The sequence below is a fragment of the Lathyrus oleraceus genome, chromosome 7, assembly GCF_024323335.1.
Source record: "Lathyrus oleraceus cultivar Zhongwan6 chromosome 7, CAAS_Psat_ZW6_1.0, whole genome shotgun sequence".
NCBI classification, from domain to species: domain Eukaryota; kingdom Viridiplantae; phylum Streptophyta; class Magnoliopsida; order Fabales; family Fabaceae; genus Lathyrus; species Lathyrus oleraceus.
In genome coordinates this window covers 93,458,516-93,483,600 of record NC_066585.1, presented here as the reverse complement: position 1 = coordinate 93,483,600, position 25,085 = coordinate 93,458,516, and the positions used below count along the sequence as shown (strand labels likewise).

General features: G+C 35.9%; 1 protein-coding gene across 1 annotated transcript; it reads right to left on the bottom strand.

Annotated features, from left to right (window-relative positions):
* Positions 1 to 22,777, bottom strand: LOC127106128 (RNA cytidine acetyltransferase 1). Its single transcript, XM_051043417.1, has 27 exons — positions 22,615 to 22,777; positions 22,314 to 22,422; positions 22,114 to 22,205; positions 21,814 to 21,985; positions 21,593 to 21,715; positions 18,953 to 19,126; positions 17,720 to 17,830; positions 17,486 to 17,619; positions 17,304 to 17,397; positions 16,444 to 16,542; positions 16,169 to 16,305; positions 15,879 to 15,970; positions 15,307 to 15,430; positions 15,137 to 15,224; positions 14,946 to 15,045; positions 14,799 to 14,851; positions 14,427 to 14,603; positions 14,279 to 14,316; positions 6,655 to 6,748; positions 4,642 to 4,821; positions 4,441 to 4,549; positions 4,274 to 4,343; positions 1,884 to 2,031; positions 1,423 to 1,551; positions 938 to 1,063; positions 688 to 753; positions 1 to 557 (listed from the first exon to the last, which is right to left on the bottom strand). Exons 2-27 carry the CDS (start codon positions 22,416 to 22,418, stop codon positions 291 to 293), a joined length of 3,102 nt encoding a protein of 1,033 aa, XP_050899374.1. The 5' UTR covers positions 22,419 to 22,422; positions 22,615 to 22,777; the 3' UTR covers positions 1 to 290.
* Between the last annotated feature and the right edge of the window lie 2,308 nt (positions 22,778 to 25,085).

Sequence of the window (25,085 nt, the reverse complement as noted above, 5' to 3'; positions counted from 1 at the left end):
TGTTGAGTAATTGAGGATTAGAACTCTTCTCATAACCATAAAACTTTGAATAAATCATTCACATATCAAAATTTGTTTCTTAAAACATTTGCTTGTAAATAAAGAGTAAAAAATATTAATATACCTTCCTCCACCAGAGGCAGGGAAAAATTAACTTGGAAATTGCCTCAAAATTAGCAGTTTCTTCAATTTAGACATACTTTCCTCACTATTACTTCTGTTCTGACTACTACTCAGGACCAACAATGCCTGAACCTTCATGGTTTGTTCTGCAACAATTCTTCTCTAAGTTACGAAGACCTATTCTTCTTTTCCTTTTTACTTGATTTATTATGGCTGTGGTTGTCTCCACGCCTCTTTTTATCACTCTTATGACTTCCATTCTCCTTTTCAGATTTAATTATTTTCCTGTTGGATTTCACACTGACAAGACCACCTGTGGGTATTTTTCCACCGGTACTTTGCAAAACATTGTCAAAGGATTCTCCGTCTTCGATGGCATATCGCTGGAGCAACTCAGGAGTAAAGAGTGATTCTGATTTTGACCTCATATCGTCCTATCCAGTAATCCAGAAATAATATTAAAGATAAGAGCTATACTAACAATTGGATGTGGAAACAAACAAGTGTGGGGATTATCATAGGATCTTCAGCAACAACAAAAAAGCAAAAGTTGGAAGTACATACCTCAACTTGTTTAGCCCCATCGTTGAGGTCTTCGTCCACAGAAACACTATGAGGTTCCATAACAATCTAGAGACAAAATAAAAGAAAACCAAGAAAAAGAGACTCAAGATTAGTGAAAGATAAAAAGAGAAGCTGCAAAATTAGGTAGAATTTGTATCCTGACTACATACTGCAGAACATGCATGTGAGGATTTCATTAACCAAACTTTCTATGAAGTTCAGTCAAAATGTTCAACTAATATTAACTTACTTCCTTCAGTCGTGGCATGGTTGACTCAATCTCTTTGGATGCAAGGCCATATAGATGTTTGTAGAATTTCTTCATAACCTTAATAAATAGAGACAATATTTGTTGTCTTTCCAGCTTCATTTGTCCCTATTAAACGAAAGTGCACAAAATAGAATGTGATTCCATCTTTATTAAAATGCACCAACAGGGAAGAAATCAAACAGAATAAATACTTCTACTTAATGGCAAAAAAGGTGGTCTACTAAAACCTCTTACAATATTAAGAAAATAATTTTACGGTGATTTGTTGATTTAATAGACAATTTGTATCATGATGAAAAGAGTGAGGATAAAATGTTCTATAACGTTAATCCAGTAATGGCAGACAGCATTTGACTGCCCTTTGTTGATGCCCGTATAAAATATTAGATAGGTAGGTGCCTACTGCTAAATGATCACATGATTGTGTTATTTAAACAAAAAATGATGTAAGTTAGCAAACAGACCTCAATGTGGGAAATGTTCTGATTCTGCAGACCTGTGCAGAGTAACACACAAGCTTGAGCATGTGATAATGTAACTGGAATCTTTTCTTGGAAATACAGGTGCGACAGTGTAGGAACTAAATCTAAAATCTGTCAATTAAATAAAAATAAAAGTTAAGATCATGCTTAAAAGTTCACCACATCAATGGCCTAAACTTCAATACAACTATTACATCGCAACTTCAGCTATGTATACACACACACACACATGGTGCTTTATGTCCGATGCTGCATAAGGCCACCATCCTGAACCACTTCTTAGGTCATTTAACTTAAGGCAGAACATCATATTTTATTAAGAGTGAGAACTGATAGGACTTTAGAGTTGAGTACACAGCTCAAGTTTTTATGACCAAAAAAGTATCGGTTGGGTGATCATCAAGAAATAAAGTTAAATAAGTATCCATCAAATGAGAACTTACCAGGTGAAAGTCAGCAAGATTGTCAACATAAGCCTCTAGTCGCTTCATATCATGTGGTGATAAATATTCTTTAACTGATCCCAATAATTTGTCAGCAGTTGTCTTGATAGGCTCTTGCTCCGTAAAGTTGATTTTGGGGTCTATGATGCTGGATACATTATCAAAATAAAAGGCACTAATGAATAAATGAAGGATGTAGATCCTACAGAATTTCATATTTGAATTCTATTTAATGAATATCGGATTAAAGTATGCAATAACTGTAGAATTTTAAGGAAGGGTAAAAGCATGAACTGTAACTTTCTTTTAATTTCAAACCAAACGAAAGAGAAATACTTAACATGAGTCCCGATTTGCTCCATTTATCTAACTTCCATTTATCTACCTTTCATTTATGAGAGAGATAGACGACAACCCTATCCTATTAAGTGAGGTCAACTACTTGGATCAAACAATGTCATAATACTCGATCAAAAATCATACTTCTATCCAACTCATCAATTTCGAGATCTTTCTTTATAATTTCTCCTATAATCTTCCTTATATTAAATGGGTCAGCTACTTGGAATAAACAACGTTATAATGTTCTATCAAAAAGCATACATCTATCCAACTCATTAATCTAATCATTCTTTATAATTTCTCCTATAATTTTTTTAGGTCTTCCTTTACCTTTAGCGGTTAGATTATCTTCATATGATCTACTCTTCTAACTATATAATTTACCGGTCTCTATAGTTTCTATAACTTAAACCACCTAAGCATAGTTTCCGTCATCTTTTCTACTATAGGTATTATTACCCACCCCTCTCTCTAATATCATCATTTATAATATTATTTCGTCTAGTCTTACCACACATCCAACACAACATCCTCAACGCTGCTATACTAAGTTTATTTTTGTGTTGGTTCTTCGCGCCTAACAGTATGTTTTGTACAACATCGTCGGTTTCACAGTTGTCCAACAAAAAAATTTGTTCAGTTGAGTTGTACTTCCGTATCACATAAAACACCTGAAGCTCTCCTCCATTTCAACTGCATAACTTGTGGTATGACAGATCTCCAACTTTCATCTCTAAGTTAGAACCGCTTCTCCTATAGCTAAACTTACATTCCATATACTATGTCTTACTTCTACTCACGCTGAAGTCATACGCTTCTAAGACTCGCTTCCAAGTCTCTAACCTCCAACTTAAATCATCCGTCAACTCTCCAATTAAAACTATATCATCTATAAAAAGCATACATCTTAATGCTAACTCTTGAATGTCTTATGTAAAAGTAAGAAGATAAGGATTTACGATTGAATCTTGGTGCAACCCTATTATGGAAAACCATTGTCTCTTAACCCTATGTCCTCACATTAGTCGAAACCCCCCGTACATATCTTGGATAGCTCGAGTATAGGCAAGTGTATTTAGTGGACTCATTTCAATAAATAGATCCTACTAATAAGTCTCACTAATTTATCAATTGTGTTTTTCTCTCATAAATTGGCAGTAAATAGATGGTAGATAAATAGAACAAACCCTGACTCTCACTTACTCTCACCATATATTTGTAACACATTATTTAATAATTGAAAATAAAGAAAAGAACCTCAATTGCTTATTTCCATTTCTTGCACAAGAATATATTACTTTGTAAGATATTGAAAAGGAAATTGTTCTTGTTAAGAAATGTGCTTGGGCCTAACTCAACCCTACAAATGTGGTTAGGAAATTGTTCTGGTTAAGAAATGCAGTTGTCCGATGTGGGATTTTTAGTTCTTTAACCAAAATCACGTGTGGGGTCCATGTATGCCCAATCACTCAACTTTCACTCTAATGAGAGTTTCTCACAAAGTTGCTTAATTCCCCTCCCCAAAATCCTCTCTCTTCAACGCCTCATATCTCTTTGCCACTTATACACTATCATATGCACACCAAAAAAAACATTCAAATTCTATGGAAGTCTCTTTCAAGGTTGCTTAAATATGCAACTCTAACTAAATATATGAAACATAAATCACATGTGGCATACCAAAATAATATTATAATTAACATCTAAGCAAGTCCCACTACTCTCACTGGAGATGCACTCTGCAAATGAATATTCTAAAGGGGATTCATTGATAAACATGCAAAAAAAAAAAAAAACTGGCAAACTTTGTTTGTGATTTGTCTTTGTAGTTTGTTCTGGCTTTCTATGATTTGCACGTTCTGTTTTCTTTTAGGAGCATATTTTATCCACAGCTTATGTACTTTTCTCATCTAACGATACTTCTTATATTTAAAAAGATTAAATGAGGTAGAAAATCTTACTCATCAACATGATCTAATTGTTAATAACTGTAGCACCCTAGATTTCAAGGAATTTCATAATATCCATTTCAAAAGACAAATACTAACCTCATAGCAAGCTTGTATTCCATGTCACGGAAAGTGGAAGCCAGAAGTTTTGCAAATCTTTGCCTAAAATCTACAGAAGATAGCAAACTAAATAATCAGAATTTAAGATGAATCACAAATATGGAATGGAACACAGAGATCATAATGGCAGAGAAGGATACACCCACCCTGGTAAAATGGACCATAAAAGCCCCACTGATTTGATTCATCAACTTCAACTTCATCATTATTCAAAGATTTCAGGACCATGCATGAATGCTCACCAGTCACATTATTCTATCAGGTCAAGAAAACAATATGTTAATCAATTATTGATCAGAAAAACACATTGCCGAGTCTACTGCTTACGAAAAAAAACAAAGCTTAACTGGAATCTGGCCAATGTAGAAAGGAGCAAATCTATGCTTCTTCCAAAATCGGAAAAGTTCCAAGGTTAGGCCAAAGGAGACACCAATATAATGGAGCTTCTCCGGGCGCCTTTCACGTAGATGTACTAGCAAATGAGGAAGATCTGTTCTGGGTTTTACAGTTTCTTCAAGTAGTGAAACCTGAATTCATAGTTGTGACATAAGAAAAGATAAGTGTTGGAAAGATAATTATAAAGTGATATACGTAAAACCACAGACAATAACAAATCAAACATAGCCTATCAATTTTGTTCGAATTGCAGCCTTCAGTCATGATTGAATTCAGATATTGAAATTGAAATAACATACATACATAGGCCTCTAATAAGAGTCATGATTTCCTCTATTTATGAAATATGATCAAAGTGAGTAGAAAAAACAAACAGAGAATACTATAACAATCTTGTTTGAAAAATATTAATAGAATATACTTCATCTCGCCTACAATAACTGTAGCATTCCTTGTTTCACACATATTAAAGAGTTGTTTCAAATTAGGAAATATAGCAACAGTTTTACCAAATTAACCTTATTAACCAACTGTGTATTCCCATTATCATAAATGTGAAGTGAAGAATAAAAATTTGGGAATGATGCATATAGTATTAATGAGAGGATACAATTGAAAAAAATCAATTACAATTAAAGGAAATTAAAAGTGACAATCTTTTTGGGACATCACCTAGCCCCCACAAAACCTCCAAGGCATTTATCAGTGTGCCCTCCTTTCCCACCACCTGCAACCACCATTGTTCTTGTGGCACTAGAAAACAACTCCGGTCCACATGTCATCATGACTGTTTGTCCAAAAACATTGAAAACACTACAAGCCTCTGCATCGCCAAGCCACTTACGCCGGAAAGCAGTGACAATACCTCGTGTTTCAGGACTGTTTTGTCATACCAGCTGTGTCATACCTTCCCTGCAACTACTCTAATGGATGACAAGCCCACCTACCTATCACAGACACTATGAGACGAGACAAGCAGTAAACAACCAGACCATAACTTTGACAACTCACAACTGCCATCCATGAGCAGCACAATACCAGTGAGCTTCATGGCCATACCACAAAAGAAGAAATTATATGACATCTAGCTGAATTGTAAGTTTCTGATTCTACTCCGGACATACATTGCGACAAACTCAACACAGCTCAAATGCTTTTGCTTCATGCCCACATCAAGCATAATGTGTCGAATATTGTTATCCATGATATAGTTTTGAACCAGATCAGAAATAGTAACTATTGATAAAGTTCTTCTTGTGCACAAGTTGCATATGCTCTAACAAAGGCTCTATCTAAGCTCAGGTTATGTTTCTAAGACAAACTCAAGGTGATCAACAAAGTTTGCCCACCCGGAATTTGAAAAGAGAATGATAAAAACTGTCTATTTTCAGATACTGTGGTAGCTGTTGCTTAGTCTCTGTTATTTAACTATAATTAGAAATATACATTTCAGTGACTCCTCTCTTTCTCATCCTCCTTACAATTTGTAATCTTCTTTTTCTTTTATTTAATCTTTTCTTTGATAAATAATAAAAAGAAAAAAATTAGGCATGGAAAAAGAACAAAGCAAAAGTTATCCTTTTTTACTGAAACAAGAAAGAGGACACACAATAAATCAACATAAAAGAAAGTCCTGCTGCATCACCTACAAAGAAGCTCCTCTAAAAAACCCGTTAGTTGAACACCACAACCCAAGACAAATTTTTCCATTCAAGGGGGCTGCAGCATACGTCCTAAAAAAGCTCTTCCAGTTGCCTCTAACTATAGACAATGAACAACTGCTATAAAGCATTGCCATTTCACAACATCATCTCAAAATTATGAAGTTCTTTCTTTACCAAGTGAATCTTGGTTTTAACAGTGCCGAGATGCTAATCAACTAGACTACACCTAGATAACGTTATCACAACTTGCAGAGGCAGAACAAAATAAGCCAATAAAAAAGGATTTTAGAAGTATTATACCTTCTCTGCAGCTTCTGTAACTCTAGCTCGTGGAATGTGCACTTTATCGTCAACATCATTCTCAGAGATAGGCGTAAGTTGTCCTTCATAATAACTGCAGATGGTATGTAGAAATTGATCAATAATGTGCTGCTTAACACGTTAACATATTTAAAGACTAAAAGCAGACCAAATTGAAGCATTTTTTATATAAACAAAATAAGGAAATGAGGGATCCATACAGTCATACGCAAGATAAACCATGGTAGTTAAAACCGCCCGCAGGCGCGTAGAATCGCATGATTTTTCGATACCATTCAACCACGGGCAATTGTGCGTGTTGCTGATTTTGTTCGTGTCCCTCTTAGTTCTGGGTTCATGGGTTGAATATGAGAGCATGTGACCCGAATCCTTAAAAATGAAAACTAATAATGTTCATAAACCCTTAAAAAGCACGTTTTATTTGTGCTGTTATCTGCAACAGTTAGGTTCTCGCACACTAAGTCTATTAGTTTGTGGAAATCTTCCTATTACACACACATATTCATTGCACTCCCTCTCTCATACAAGACAACAACCCATTTGCATTTATAAGCTGTGAAGCAGCACTTTCTTTGAGCCTTTCCCTATGTTCTCTACATTACTATGTTGCTACAGGTTTATATCCGTGGCTTCTGTATGTTGTTTGCCTCCCGTGTCTGCAAGTGCACCATAAGAGAAGGTATTGCCAAAAAAATGTTACTTGTAATAGAAGTGATGCGGCCGGGAAGTATGGTGTTCCTCTTGATGGAAATCCTATGAAAATACAGTGCAAGTATTGTCAAAAAAGAGTAACCACGGGTCTTTATTGAATGAATCATCGCTTGGCTGGAACTCAAAGATATGGGAGCAGGTAGGGCTGTACCAGAGGAAGTCAAGAAGGAAATGCTGAAAATTGTTGCTTATTTTCAAAATAAAAATTGATCAAGAAAACAAACGCTCAAGTGGAGAAGGAGTTCATAGAGGTTGGTGAAAAAAGAATGAGCTAGGTACATGATAATACTTCTGGGAAAGTTCTTGAAGATGTGGTTTTGGATAACAGGTTTTGGAAGGTTTCCAAACAATTTACAATTTGTGTATTGTGCTTGATAAACAGTTCCTATTTCATAAGGGTGTGAACGTAATTGGAGTGCCCTCGAGATGGAAAAAATTCAAAAAAAATAGAATTAAATTGTAAAATACTTTCATTTTTGTTTATCTTAATTTGTATTCGTTTATTGTTTCAAGGTTCATACAAAAAGAAGAAATTGTTTGTGCAAAAAAATGGATGATGATGTTACATTTGTCATGGCTAATTCAAGATGGGCCAAAAAAGAAAGTCATAATAAGAACACGAGATGGAGTTTGTTGACATTGGATTTGACGATGATTGGTTTATGGATGAAGATGGAGGCAATGAAACTTTAGATGAAGACTTGGTACAAGAGAATCAAGACCATGCTGGAGAGGATGAGGATGTTGTTCTCATCCATAATTTGGACGACGAACATGCGGAGCCAGAGATAAAGATGGAGATGGAGGCGAAAATGGAGATGAAAATAAAGATGATGATTATTGGACTTTCCGCCTTAATTGCGGTCCGCCCCTAGTCGCCTTAATTGCGGCACTTTGGCTTGCCTTCATTGCAGCCCCTAACACCTTCATTGTATTGGCTTTGAAGGGGTGGGTTTAGTCTCACATTGCTTAGAGATATGACATGTGTTGTGTTTATAAGTGAGGGCAATTTTCACCCTACAAGCCGGATTTATAGAGATGAGTTAGACCAATCCAAATTCTGAGATGGTATCAGAGCCTATCCTAGATCCATTGTTGGGCTTCCCACATCATCCACGCTTTGGGCTCATTGAGGCCCAAGCGTGAAGGAGTGTGTTCGACTCTCCGCCTTAATTGTGGTTCGTCTCTAGTCGCCTTAATTGTGGCACTTTGGCTTGCCTTTATTGCAGCCCCAAACACCTTCATTGTGTTGTCTTTGAAGGGGTGGATTTAGTCTCACCTTAGAGACATGGCATGTGTTATGTTTGTTGATATTTGTAAATATAATATTAAGAATATTTGTATATCGAATAGTCCCACATCAACTATATCATGTAATTAATTATAACCTCTCTATATATAATAAAGTCTCTTGTATTTCAACATGGTATCTAGAGCCTGCTAAGAGGCAATTCTTTCTTCGTCGTGCTTTACCCGGTTGATCCACTGTCTTCAGGTGAGAATTTTTTTTGCAAACTGTGTCATCACTCCGGTTTGCTTCTCACTTTTCAAAATCCTCCGGTAAACTACCAGCAGAAGCGCCTCTACCGATCTTGGGTCTTGGGTCCTTGATTCTGGTACGTCTGATCATGTTACCGGTAATAAAAGTCTTTTCTCTTCCCTCTCTACATCCGGTTTCTTACCTACTATAACTTCTGCCAATGGTTCTCAAACCCGATCCGAAGGGATTGCTACTGTTCGAATTCTACCTTCTCTCTCGGTTACTTCTGTCCTCTATGTACCTAATTGTCCATTTAATTTACTTTCAGTTAGTCGTTTAACTCGTTCTCTTGATTGTAGTGTCACCTTCACTAATAATAATGTTACCCTGCAGGATCGGAGTTCGGGACGGACGATTGGTGTCGGATGTGAGTCTCAAGGCCTTTATTACCTCTCAGTGTCATCTCAGACATGCTCAGTCAAAGATTCTCCACTCAGTATCCATGCTCAGTTAGGTCATCCCAGTCTTTCCAAACTACATAAGTTGGTGCCAAATTTATCGAAGGTATCTAATTTACATTGTGAGTCGTCTCAGCTAGGGAAACACACTCGTGGTCAGTTTTCCAATCGAGTTAATAAACAAGCTTCGTCCCTTTTTGCTTTAGTTCACGCCGATGTTTGGGGTCCCTCGCGTACTGTCTCTACTCTTGAGTCTAGGTATTTTGTCACCTTTATTGATGATTTTTCACGTTGCACGTGGTTATTCTTAATGAAGAATAGATCTGAATTATTTTCTATTTTTGAACAATTCTATCAAGAAATAAGAACTCAATTCGGTGTGTCTATCCGTACCTTAAGAAGTGACAATGCCCGTGAATATTTATCCCAACAATTTCAGAATTTCATGTCACGCAATGGTATTCTCCATCAAACATCATGCCCTCGCACACCTCAACAAAACGGGGTAGCCGAACGCAAAAATCGGCATCTTGTAGAAACCACTCGGACCCAACTTCTCCATGGTAATGTTCCACTTCAGTTTGGGGGGATGTTGTGCTAACGGCATGTTATTTTATAAATCGCATGCCCTCATCTGTCCTTAACAATAAAATCTCTCATTCAATCCTTTTTCCCAATTCTCCACTTCACCCAATTCCTCCCCGAGTCTTCGGGTCCACATGTTTTGTACACAATCTCTCTCCTGATCTTGATAAACTCTCAGCTCGATCACTAAAGTGTGTCTTTCTTAGTTATCATCGATCCCAAAAAGGTTATTGTTGTTATTCACATACTCTACAACGATACCTAGTATCGGCCGATGTTACCTTCTTCGAGTCGGTTCCATATTTCGAGTCCAGTCACGTAACTCCAGAACCCATTCAAGAAAGTACTTCCACACCTTTTCCGGCAGTTATTAATGTCCCGCCTACCATTATCCCCCATCAGTCTAGGGCTCCTGACCCACCCACTTCTCGACCACTTCAAACATATCAGCATCGTCACCCAACGTCTGTCATCCCTGTCCCTGAGGTCATTGCAGACTCTCCTCCGACGCCTCCGCCATCACCGGATTTGATCCTGCAACCTGAGTCCGATCTTCCGATTGCCCTTCGAAAAGGTATACGTCAAACACGAAATCCTTCTCCGCATTATATTGATTTATGTTATCATCGTCTTTCCCCTTTGCAGTATACTTGTTTGTCTTCTTTGTCTTCTGTTTCTATTCCTAAAACGTCATGTGAAGCATTGTCTCACCCTGAGTGGAGGCAAACAATGATTGATGAAATGTGTGCTCTTCAAAGCAGTGGTACCTGGGAATTGGTTCCTCTATCCCATGGGAAATCTTTAGTAGGTTGTCGTTGGCTTTATACAGTGAAGGTTGATCCAGATGGTAAGATTGATCGATTTAAAGCTCGCTTGATAGCCAAAGGATACACTCAAATTTTTTAATTGGATTATAGTGATACCTTCTCGCCTGTAGCCAAGATGGCATCTGTTAGACTTCTTCTAGCCATTGCAGCCATTCGACATTGGCCTCTTCATCAACTTGACATCAAAAATGCTTTTTTACATGATGTTCTTGAAGAGGAAGTATATATGAAGCAACCACCTGGATTTGTTGCTCAGGGGGAGTCATCGAATATGGTGTGTAGGTTACACAGGTCTCTTTATGGTCTTAAGCAATCTCCGAGAGTTTGGTTCGGCAGATTCAGCACTGTAGTACAACAGTTTGGTATGGTCCGTAGTGAAGCTGACCATTCTGTTTTTTTATCGTCACTCAGCCCAAGGGTGTATTTATCTTATTGTGTATGTAGATGATATTGTCATAACTGGTAGTGATGAGCAGGGTATACTCCAGTTAAAGCAACATCTCTCAAATCAATTTCAGACAAAAGATCTTGGTAAACTACGTTATTTCTTGGGTATTGAGGTAGCCCAATCTATAGATGGTTTGGTGATTTCTCAACGGAAATATGCTATGATATTTTGGAAGAAACAAGTTTGTTGAATGCTAAACCAGTTGATACTTCTATGGATCCAGGTGTCAAACTACTACCCAATCAGGGGGAGCCTCTATCTGACTCAGGAAGGTATAGAAGATTGATTGGAAAGTTGAATTATCTCACAGTCACTCGTCCAGACATTTCTTTTGCAGTTAGTATGGTAAGTCAGTTCTTAAACTCCCCTTGTCAGGAACATATGGATGTTGTTATCCGAATTCTGAGATACATCAAACGTGCTCCAGGAAAAGGTCTAGTGTATGAAAATAAAGGACATACTCAGATAGTTGGATACTCCGATGCTGATTGGACAGGGTCACCCATTGATAGACAATCCACCTCTGGGTATTGTGTACTTGTTGGAGGAAACCTTATATCCTAGAAAAGTAGGAAACAAAACGTAGTTGCAAGATCAAGCGCTGAGGCAGAGTATAGGGTCATGGCAATGGGAACATGTGAACTTATTTAGTTAAAACAGTTGCTCAAGGAACTTCAATTTGAAGAAGCGAGACCAATGACACTTATTTGTGATAATCAAGTCGCATTGCACATTGCTTCAAATCCAGTCTTCCATGAGAGGACCAAACATATTGAGATAGACTGTCACTTTGTCAGAGAGAAAATCGAATTAGGTGACATCGTCACAAACTTTGTCAACTCTAACGATCAATTGGCAGACATCTTTACAAAATCTCTGCGAAGCCCCAGAACTAATTATATATGTAACAAGCTTGGTGCATTTGACTTATATGCTCAAGCTTGAGGGGGAGTGTTGATATTTGTAAATATAATATTAAGAATATTTGTATATCGAATAGTCCCACATCAACTATATCATGTAATTAGTTATAATCTCTATATATAATGAAGTCTTTGTAGTGCTTTTCAAAACACGGTTTATTCAAATGTCTCTTAATCTCTTGTATTTCAACAATGTTTATAAGTGGGAGCAATCCTCACCCTACAAGCCGGTTTTGTAGGGATGAGAGTAAGGCTCAACCCAAATTCTGAGAGTGATGATGGAAATGAAAATCCCTAGAGTGATTATAACATTATCCAACATGAATTGTTTGAAATTTGAATAACTTGCAATTACGTTTAAAATTGTACGGATTTGCTTATTTGGAGTTTTAAGTTGTTTTTGGCATTTAAGATTATATTTTATGAATCTTATGATTCTAAATTTGAGTTTCTTGAAGAATTTATGGTGATTTGGAAGAGAAAAAAAAACTTAAATTTGAGTTTCTTGACTCTGACTACCATGAGCTAAACCATATTTTTATGTTGCATGGCGAGCATCAGGCGACCACTATTTTAGAGTCAAAGAACAGTAGATGTGCACAGCCATACTCCATAAATGTAGATGCTAGTATTTATGTGACTATAACTGTAACCATGAGGTCCCAAATGGAGTATGCAGGGAATATGTGTGATCAGATCACACAGGAATATATTAACTAATATTCCAACATTTTATAATTAAAACCCTAACTAAAAAATAACTCAGCTTCTTCATTAGACCACTAATTCATTGCAGAAAAATGCCAGAAGAATTGTTGACAAACAATGAAACCAAGCCTAATCCAGACAAAAAAACGGCAACAACAACCATAATATTCTATCACTAATCATATCTCTGGCCAAACTAGTGACCTAAGTTCAATATTTTTTCTTGGTCTTCTCTGCTTCTAGAGATCAGAATTGTAAAGTGACCTAAGTTCAATGTTTTTTCTTGGTCTTCTCTGCTTCTAGAGATCAGAATTGTCAATCACGGATAAAGGAAATTAGTGGTTTGCTCAAATAATGCCACGTGGCAATGCTGTTGCGCATTTATAGCCGTCATTTGACAACATTGGGGCTTTATGTAAAGTCGTATTCTGAGACATTTTAAACTATTTAAATCTCGCTGAAATCGTGTAAAATCGTTGGATTTAACTCTTTGACCCAATTTTACCTTTACTTTTTGAAATTTTAGAAAGCCTATTTTATATTTTGATGATGAGAATGCAACAACCTATCAATGTTGACGTTAGGGCAAGTTGTGAAACTTCTTATTCAAGCAATCCTCCAGCTCCATCTTCAAATAATTGTCTTTGGTTCTAATATTGAAGAACCTTTAACATCATGAGATGAATTTAATCAAGTTGAAAATGAAGATGATGTTGTTGTTAAAAGATTGAACTTTCAATTAAGTTGAAGATGAAAATGAAAACATCTATTTTTTTGAACTTGAGAAACTTAAGAAACTCTTGTTTTTTGGATAATCTTTTGGACGTTACTTTTTACAATTCAGTGGATAATTTATGTAGTATGATTATGAATAGTACACTTTACTTTACTTTATTATGGTGATTTAGTATATTTTTGCTTTATAATTAAGGTAATATTTTAAATCTATGATTCATTTACAATATTATATAAGTATAATATTTGTCAGGTATATCAATATTATTTTAATATGAGATAAATTCTACGATTTTACGTTTTGATTTTACCTAGGCAAAACAAGTCAAGGTGAAAACTCGATTATGACAACCTTGCTCTTAGGCATAAAACCAAATAGATGATGAACAATTTTGGTTCATTTTCTTAGCCTCCACTCAACCTACTTTCCATTAACATAACTTATTATATGGCTACTAAGTTTGATACCTTTATAATTGCGCAATTTTATATTATTTCACTTGTTCTTATTAATCAGATTTGAAGTGTAACTCTCCATTCGTCCATTATTTTCTTTGACGTCGTAATCTTGTTAAAAATTTGAGCCAACTAATATTGACCCCAAAACAAATCAACATTAAATTAAAAATTTAGAGAACACTCAATGCTCTTGCAACATCTTGACTAACACACAAGCTAAAAATGAGCATCACTAAGTTAGAAGGAAAGGAAACCAGGCATGCACTCACCGTGTTAACAGCTCAACTGCTTGAGAACCATAACCAAGCTGAAATTGAAAAGAAAAAAAATTAATAAGGTAGAGGATAAGAGGTGAGGTGCAACTTTGGAAGAATTGGGTTAAACAAAATCATATGTCGAATATAGAAGTTACCCTACCCTCATTGCATTAGGGTGTGTAGCAATGCGTACAATGCGAGCGCCAGAGAGTGAAGGAAAAGTTGTATCTCGGAATTGCTCACAGAATTTCCATGGTATTTGATCCCCAAAAGGTTGATGACCATGGCTCAAACTTTGGATGGCTGACTGACGAGATATCTGCCCCTCAAGGCTAACCTGTGAATAAAGTTATGGACAGTAGGAAGTCACAACAAAAAGACAAGCATGATAAACAGAAAGTGGCGTTGCTGTAATCAATGATAACAAAAAATAACATTTTCTTAAACCAAACAAACCCTTGGGTTCAATCTAGAGAGATTAAAAGCAACCCAATGCCGTGAGGGTTATTTATGCCTAATGTGGAATGCAAACCTGGATGACACACAAAATATCAGGAAGTTGATTCTTTGATTCATCCACAGGCCCTGTCATACAAATACTCTTCTGTTTAAATCAAGTCTGGTAAATTTAAACATATGAACAAAAAAAAACAATAACTAGAAAGAAAACGAAACATACCAAGTAGCACAAACAAGTGATGTGCCGGAGCATCTGCCATCAATTGTAGATCATTTGGAGAATTCTTGTAATGTGATGCAACATATAAGGCCATCATTCGCTGCAAGAATACAAATACTTTATCATGGCATTTGAACAAGTGAAACCATAAATCACAACCAACCCACATCATTCAATGAATCTGGTTTTACCTGCAAAAACAATTCACTGTCCTTGTGATAGGAAAAAAGAGTATCCCGATTAACATAGTATAGATCACACTCATTGGCTGGAGGTAACCTGATTTCAGACCAAAAGAACTGTAAATGGAGATCGAAAAAATGGACTCATATTCCAAATATGAAATGAGCTTTGGTAGAACCTGCTAATACTAGGTATGGCGTTTGAAACATCTAAGCAAAGTAATGTGTTAAGCCAGCTTTCAATGGGATCCCCAGAAGCATATCTGATGGATTCACTCAGTTCTATTTTCTTGAACAGGCGACCTGAAAGTTTATAAAAAAAGCTAGCAATAATATATGCATATACCTTTTTATAAAGATGGTTACGAATTCGGTATAACACCTTAAATTAGTTTAGAGTATTTTAAGATTTTAATCATCTGATTCAGATAAGATTTACTCTCTATTTTATTTTCTATCCTTTGCATTTGTATCTATGTTTCCTAGCTAGTAGATTGGTTATTATTTTTCTAACCGTCTCTGCTTATATATTTCAGTGTATTGTATAACCTCAAATGAACAAAAAATAAAACTAACACTTATTATAAAAAACAACATCTTTAAACAAAACTTATTACAATCATATAATGGGTCATTAAAAACCAAAGAAATTAATTTATAATTCACTTGGACTGTTTTAAAATTTTAAACAGTGTATAGCAAACAAACAGTATTTATTTAAAGTGAGTTCTGAATAACAGAAGCACCGTACCAGTGCCCTCTGTGCTCTTGGAAGACACATGGCTTTGCTCTTGCAGTTGCTGTACAAGTTTTAGTGACAAAGATCGTCCAGTTCCTTCATAACTTCACATGAGCAAAAGGAACACAGTTTTTTTAGTAATCAAATCACAATCAGGAGTTAGCCCCTTCAAATGAGTTTGACACAATACTTGACTCAAGAGGAATATAAGGGCTAATAATGCAAAAGGATAGATAACTCATCACTAGAAAAAATTATTATGATATATGTTAGGTTTTCCCAAAAATAAAAATTAGTCATACCCATTAACAGTAGAAGACAGGAAGACCATGTATGGGCCAAGTAAAGACTTCACCATTGGCAGCGGAATAGCAGCTGCTTCATCAACAACCAATAATTCAACTTGTGAAAGCTTTTCATGTTCGTGTGGCAGTATATACTGAAAGAAATTAGGATGAAAAGCAAGGCCAGAATTACATTTTTTTTCATTACTTGTAACATCACAGCAGTAAGTTTCCTTAACTTCACAAGACACATTTTGAATCATATTCATCAATGAAATCACTGATGAACTTACCTGAATGGTCTGCCTGTGGTGCTTGTAAATATTGACTCTTGTAGTGACAATCTTGTGCTCAGAAATCTGACTTTTTACCAAATCAAAATGTTCGTGCTCCTGTTCACATTGGAAATGTAGCTTTCTTAAACACTCTCTTTGCTCAATAAATTAGGTAAAAAGGAGATTGTAAAAGACCCAAAACTAATAACCCTAGAATCTTCTAGAATCTTTTCACTTAGTTTCCTAACATACGACAATGAATTATTGAACGAGGTAAGCTTACTATATACTTGGTGTTGACAATATTTAAATTTAAAGATATGATTTCCCGGTTGCATAAATTGTGTTAATAACTTTCACCACAACTTACGGGGCCTTTGAAACTTGAATTGATTAAACATTCCTATGATTTTTATGGCTTCCAATACTGGTCAGACACATGTGTATGTGATTCGGTTTGCAAACTTGCTCTTCTTTTCTTCTCTTTGATGACTCATTCTCAAGGGAAGAAGATATTTTGATCACAAGGGGAGTATAACAATGTGTTATCTATTTAAAACTTGGTCAAGAAAATCATTACAACTGACAATTTGTCTTAATCCACAGGTTAATAAATCAAATTTTCATCATTTGTAAAAAAAATGATATCAAAAAAACTGAGTTGTAAGCTTAGGCACAATAAAATAGTCCAAATTTGCACCATATTATGATTTAAATGGGAATGAGCCATTTGGCAATCAAATATAAATGTCAGTGGTTACTTACAACTCCCGTCCATTGCTCAACCAACATCCTTAGATCTATTGCAAGTTTGCAACTAAACACATCTTAATTAGGGATCAATGATAATAGCTGTCAACAAGTGAAAGAACCTGTACCTTGTAGTCAAGTACACCCAAACCTTTGCATATGAACTCGAACAAGGTTCTCAGATTCTCAGGGCTGGGTGCAGTAACAAAGATATTTGAGTACCTACACCAGATAATTTTCAAATGAGGTCCTAAACAATTTTGGTGTATCCATCATGCATGAAGGTATTTATGTCTGAAAAGCCTAGTACCCCACGGCAATAGCTCCAGCAATTGATAAACCAAGAGCAGCTGATTTCCCACGGCCACGTGCAGCAAAAGTAGCAACGGTACCACAGAGCTTCTTGTCCAAAATTGCATCCAGGAATGTTATGACAGCTTTTCCCTATAAACAGAAAACATATATATCAGACATGCACCGCTTGAAAACACCAATTTGACTGGCCATAGTAAACAGTGAAAAGTTGAAAGGTACATAATCGTACCTGGTCCAACGTGCAACACTTCCGAATCAGTGGTCCAACAGGAAAATCTTCATTCAGTTCTTCTTTAAGTTTCTTCAATCCCTGATCAACTTCTGAGACTCCCTCTGAGTCCTACAGCATCAATTCAGTAACAAACTTACATTCCATCAGAATTCAACAAACAAGCATCCAGCTTGGCTGCCAAGAAAGGGAATGGAGAGGGAAAAAAACTCGTGCAATATTAAATAACAGTTTTTTGGCAATCCGATTTATTTAAGAAATAGCAAAGCCATGCCCTACAGTTAGCCGTAGGTTAGGTTAGAGTGAGTATGTGACACGAGTCATTATTAATATTCTAAGAACAACAAATACCTCAATTTAAAAAATAAAATAAATGAGTGTTATGTACAAAATTGCAACACAGGAAAACAGAAGATGATACTTCCAAAATTCATTCTAATAATAATTGTCAATACTCCCTCTGTCCAAAACCAGTGATCTATTTGACCATTTCCCACAAATTAAGAAAAGTGTAAAAGTGAATGAGAGAATAATATTTCTATTCAATTATCTTTTACCGTGTATTACCATTACCATAAATGCATAGTAGACTATGTTGCCTTGAGAGTGGTGAAAGTTGAATTAATTAGAGGGTAAAATTGAAAAACAAGTAATTAATATTGCCTTGAAAATCAAAAGGGTCATTCATCTTGGGACAATTATTTTACAAATGGGTCTCTCTCATTGTGGGACGGAGGGAGCAATAAGAAAGCGTCTAACACTGACAATGAGGAATTTCACACCACAATGAAAGACAACAGAAAAATTGGACACTGTTTAGAATAATTGAGATGTGCTTTAGCCTAGACCTAGTTGTGTATTATATAAATGAGGAGGGTGTGTTGTATAGATCATCCCATGGTAGGGGACTACTCCATTCTATCTTCCTCTTTCTACTTTCTCTAGCTGGCATCTTAACAGATATAAAATTTGCAGTTATCAAACACAATCAGACTATCATTAAGATTCCAGAACAAGTATCATACATTAAAAGCTCGACAAGTAAGAACACCCTCTAGTACCCGACAGGAAGGAAAAGGATCTATTTTTACTGTGACATCAACCAAGACATATTATATTTAAGGCCACAAGTAAAAACGGGGAAAATGTGACCCAAAAAAACACAGCATTTTTCGTTTCACTTTAAAAGTTAGAAAGGGAAGGAAGAAATAGTTAAAGGTGTAACAAGGATACCTCTTTAACAGGAACTGAGGTAATAGACCTTATGTGAGACGAAATTGGTAACACATTCAGCTCATCATCCATTACCACACATGCCTTACAGGAGGCAAGTGATAGTAAGAAACGTTCATTAAAACGCCCAGTAGCCTCAGAATGGGATTCAGTTCGATATCTGTCATGGACATCCTGCAATAAGTGAACCATATGTAAGTTGATAGGAATGAGACTTTTAAGAAAAGAGTAGGATGGTAAGTAATGGCCTTATAAGCTACTTAACCATATAAACATGAATTTATGGCACTAAGGGAATGTGAACAGTGCATTCATTTCTGTTGGGCGCCAAATTATTTAAAGGGGGCATGTCTACCATACAATACAGCTATTTAACAGAATCCTAGACCAAACACTGTTATTAATAGAGGATTGCAGAAAATAGCGGATTTCCAGAAAATCGATAGGAGAAATAGCGGGTAAATAACACAAGCCGCAAAACAGTTGAAATATAAATAATTGTATATAAAATAAAGCTTGTTGCAACACAAATAAAAGTTGCATGAACATAAATTAAACATAAATAAATATCTGACATAAAACGTAAAATCTCTATTTCAAACAACTAATGAAGCATGATGCACAGTTGCATACATTGCATGAAAGGGATGAAGGAACATAGTGGTTAATAGAGCGGTTACTCAATGATGAAGGCAGGGTGCGGTGATGTTTTTATTGTTTTAGGTTTTATATACAATACCAACAACTAACCGACTCCCCACTTCAGGTTTTGTGCTTCTTAAATGTTAATGTTTTGAAAACAATTGGTCACCACTTTAGGTTTAATAGTTTTGTAATGTTTTAAAAAGTCAGCCCCCACTAAAACACACAATTCCGCAATTGATTGTGTACAGCTATAACTGATATATCAAAATGCACTGATATATAGCAAATAGCAAAGTTGACATATCGTATCGGATATTCAAATTCCGATGTAAAATAGTGGTATAGCAGCGCTATACCGGTTTTTTAACAACAAATGTCAAATATATGTGTGATTATGTTTAAAAACGTTTTAGGTTTGAGAATTAACTCGACTAAAATGTGAACTTGTTCTAGCTGAGACATAAACCAATAGTTGGAAGGAGCTCTTGGTTGCAGTTGCTGAAAAGTTAACCTGCATATGAATAATTTTATGTATGTCTTTCATGTGCACTACATATCTGTTTCTGCATGTGAATGTGTGATTTCAAAGGTTTTAAGAAATAAAAAAGGAGAGGAGTATAGAGAGAAATACACAAAGGTACTGTACAACATGATGTGTTGCTGTTATTCGGCACTTGCATGGATGTAAAGTCAAAGTAACAATTCCCATGGATTATGTTTTCATTGTTTGCAAGAATAAGTGACCTTTATAGAGCTCACTGGATAAGGTACAGTTAGAGGATTTTTTTATAGATGCCAGTAACATACACATAGTAGATGTGCCTTTCTTGTTCTATATTTTGCATTTATCAGATTCTCTTAAGAGATGTCTTATCCTCTTTTTTTGTGCGTTCATTTGATTGCCCAATAATTGTTCTTACATTTTATTTGTCCTTTTTTAGGTTTAGGTGGTTGAAACTACCTAAGATGCCAAGTTATTGTTGTATACAAAAAATTTAAGAGATGGGAAAGAATTACCTCTGACAAGGACAAGAAATCCTCCTAAGTATAACATCTAAAACAAGAAAATGAAGGAAATGACTGTGAATTGTGAAATGAGAATAAAGAACATGACACAAAAATTCTGAGAGCTGTCCAGTCTAGCTGACAATACAACAATTTTTTTGAAGTGAACTCAAACAGTTAAACACTCAAACTTCACAAGCATGCAAATGAGATGAATTTTCCGGGTGTTTGTGATTACCTTACTTCCTCTCCTCTCCCATAAAGTTAACTCAAAAAGTTAAACACTAGAACTTCACAAGCATGCAATTGAGATGAATTTCCCGGGTGTTTGTGATTACTTCCTCCCCTACCCCGTAACTTCACTCAAATAGTTAACACAAGAACTTCACAGGCATGCATATGAGAGATGACTTTAATAGCAAAATTAGTATCCTAACCTGACAATTCTGATGACCGCTTGCATTTAATCATCCCTTTCCACAAAGAATAATATCTCAAATACAACCACGTGACCACTAGAGAGAAGTTCAAAGTTACTGAACTAATAGGATAATGCTCCAAACCCCACTTAAACTTCTCAATCTTGTCCACGGCCCTATAGATTTACCAGATCAAAACTTCTATATATTTTCCTTCTATTAAATGGTGTAATGTTTTTTGGTTCATTAAATATTTTTATGATAATTGTGAAGGCTTGAAGTTATTACTTATCAGATAGAAGAGCTACCTCGTGCATTTACCAGTATTCCTTTTATTATAAAGGATAAATTTTGGGAAAGAGATGACTGTCTATTATAGTGAGCATTATGAACTTCAATAAATACAACCCAAAAGAAGATCCTAAATCAAATTACTGATGGCAGATGCTCAAAGATAAACAGAAGAGGGTTCTACAATTATAGTCTATGAGAACTCTAATAATTAACCAAATGAACTATTATGGTTTTGCAAAAGGGGCTAAAAATAAGAATTGTGAATCTGCTTCCTTACCATCACCATCGTGTACAAACTGGTTAGTGAGGACAGAGAGCGTAAAAGCAAAACAACCAACCCTCCTCCCTCCACTGTCTCTATTGTTCTGGCCAGTAGATTAGGTTGCAATGCCTCAAAATCCTAAAAGAAAGATAATGGCAAAACCGATTAATTTATGTTGGGGGAAAAATACATCCTCGAACGGACAAGATATTGAATTAGTATGAAGTGTAAGATACCTGAAGAATGCACATCCCAAAGGTGTTGCCGAGAACTTTTTCAGAATCCTTATATAAACAATAAGTTATTTCCCCACTTTCCGCAAACAATGAAAATGCATCAGCTTTCTCAGGATCCCAAAGTCCCTGTTGCATCATTTTTTTAATCTGTTTGGCGCGTTTTTTTATATGACTGCATGCATTCAAAATCATTTTAATCAAGTTGAATGAAACTTTAACAAACATATACTACAGTTTAACATCATGGTTTACTAACACAACACTGATTCATAGTCAATTATATATAAAAATAAAATAAACCTGCTCAGTTCAAGCTTGTGCTTGTAACACCATAAAACATTTGGCCTGGATTTGATTTGAGCCTTGCTAAGCATATAGTGAAGATTAACAATCTGCATACAACAGAGTTTGCATTAACCACTTGAATTCGCAACACTCAGGACTTTCAATAATAGTTGAAATTGTATATAAAAGCAAATCACTATGCTAAAAAACGATACCTGATCACGAGATTTGTCACCAATAATGACAAACATTGACCTATGTCTTGATTTGACACCATTTTCAATAAGAGTTCTGATTCGCTCATCTACTTTCTTCCTCATTTCTCTGCAACGAAAATTAAGCAAACATATAAGCCACTATCCAGCATGAAATTGAAATTAAGCAAACATTTTCAAGAATTTCAAATTCGATATTTTGTAACTGAATCATGGCCAATAAGTAGTTAATTTCATTTCTTGTCGTTCCAATGAAACTTTGAAATTAAAGAGAGAGAAATAAAGGAATCGATAATGGAACCTGGGGAAGATGGAGGTTAACGGTAGAAGGAGAGGATTTGAAGAATGAAACAGAGGACGAAAAGAGGTACTAGCTTAGGGTTTATGGAGGGGTTAACGTAACGATATATGTATATATACCTGCCCTTGTTCTCTATCAGTGTTCAACTAACTAGGTAAATCAATATTGTGTAGGTTATCTTACATTATTTATTTAGGAAATTACATTTGCCTCCCTTTAATTCTATTAAATTTACAAATGTCATCCCTCTAGTTTTAAAATAGAAAATCACTTTTTTTTAAGTTATCCAAATAGCTCTATTTAAAAAAAAAATCGCAAAATAACTCACTTTTCAAATTATTTCTCAAAATACCTAACTTTAAAGAGGAGGCGCCAGATGAATTGGCGACTGCTCTTAAACTTAGAAAAGAGATGTCAATTGGATTGGCTAGTGCACCTAGTGATATCAATCCAATTGACGCTTGTGTGTTAAGTTTTAAATGAGACGCCAATTGGTTTGGCACCTGTGTGTTTCGTCATTTTTTTTTTAAAACATTATACATTTTAGATAAAGTCGAAATCGGACTAATTCATATTAATATTAATACGCGTTTACACAAAAAAGACTAATGTCGATGATCGGGATCACCTAACCGATCTCTGGTCCCACATCCCATATCTACCCGAACTCATGGCCCTAACGCACGTTGATGACTCACCCCATATGTTTGAGTATCTGAGGACCCAGAAACATCACCACCAACTGTATGAGATTGTCTGAGATAGTCAGACAAACCAGCGTAGTCTTGTGTATGAATCGAAGGGGTACCGCCATGCTATAGTAGTTGGGTTGTGTTTGAGTTGTTGGATGGCGACCAGGACGATTGAATGGAGACATTGGTGTGAATGATGCGTCGAGGAAAGGTTGAAATGATTGTTGTGGTGTTTGATAGACATATGGTTGTTGAAGGTTTTGATTTTGTGATGTTTAGGCTTCTTGGTTATAGTAGGAGGAGGGACGGTTGGTGTTAAATGATCGTTGAGTGTTTTGGCTAAGGCGGCTATGATAGGGTGATGTGTTTGGTGCATAGCGATGTTGGGTGTCTTGATGATGATCTACTTGTTGGTGGTGGTACGAGGTATGCTCTTGGTATTGTGGTTGGGTGTTTGACATGTTAGGGTTGTAGGTTTGTGTGTTTATGGATCGGAAAATTTGATGGATATGGGGTTATGAGTAATCGGCCTGACAATGTTGTTAGGGGTTAGATGTTGAACCTTTGTGTGTAAGTTGTCTGGTGTGGGTCGTATAGGTACATATCCTTGGCGATGAACTCAAATCCAACCGATCTGTACCAAGCCATATAATTACGAGTTGATTTTTCTTTGGTTGGCATCGGATCGTCAGTTAAGACATCGTCTTGGCGGTGCTTCCATTTTCGACACTCAGATCTAGCGAAGCTTTGCCATGGGTTAAAGTTCCATTGGTCGTTAACTTTGCATAAATGGCATTCTCATAGGTTTGCCGGGGGGATTTGGGATGTGTTGAAGCATACTGAACTGCAATTTAACACAATCACTATTGTGCATCTCCATAGTGGTGAATCTTATGATTGGTGTGCATGCAGTCCAAACGGTTGCGTCTTGTTCGTTGATTTCATGGACATGATCCAAATTTAGATATGGACACCAAATGAACTGAAATGTGAACATATATTAGATTATAAATTTGGTAGAAGAAATTATATTTTTTTACGAAATAATTAGGTTAATGACAATACATTCGTCGGCCGAAGGTGATCCAAGAGATTGCGATACTGGGTAATACAGTGTCTAGGACATCTGTTATAACTCATACCACGTGCCGACCATTTGCACCATAAAAGTAAAAAAATATTTTGAGATAATAATCGGTAAAGTAAGTAAATATAATCCATTTTTAAGAACTTACTTTTGTGCGTACGGGAATGTGAATGGGTTGTTGTTGACGGGGGCTAGGGATGGTAGTCTGGACCAACCCAATGCTTGGAGCAAAACAACACATTCAGAAAATGTAGATGTGTCTTTGTGTGCATTTTGACACAAAGAACTATAAAGATAAGTCAAACAAGCGGACCCCAATTGTAACTTCTTATTCTATCTACATGTCTTAGTAAAGGTAAATACATACATGCATACTAGAATCACTACCTTTGAGGAATAAAAATAAATCAATTAAAAGCATAATGTAACACCTAGTTTTTATTATTTGGGCATCTTCAGTAGAATTTTCATCTAACTGTAAGTTGTTATAATATGCTTTAAGGCGTGATAGGAGTATACTTTGACCTCTCGAGTTATCATCTAACAAATCAGCATCCAAGAGGTCCATGCAAATTGAATTTGCATAATTGGTTTTATCATTTACCGCCTTACCTTCGATAGGCAGTCCCAATAACATGTAGACGTCTTCTAACGTCACGGTACATTCACCGGTTGGAAACCAGAATGTGTGT

Coding starts and splice junctions, on each gene's coding strand:
- LOC127106128 (XM_051043417.1), bottom strand. CDS start 22,418: ATGAGGAAGAAAGTAGATGAGCGAATCAGAACTCTTATTGAAAATGGT. Junction 17,831..18,952: donor CCTCAGTTCCTGTTAAAGAG/GTATCCTTGTTA, acceptor TTGATGCTGTAG/GACTCAGAGGGAGTCTCAGA. Junction 14,604..14,798: donor ATATTTTGTGTGTCATCCAG/GTTTGCATTCCA, acceptor CTTTATTCACAG/GTTAGCCTTGAGGGGCAGAT.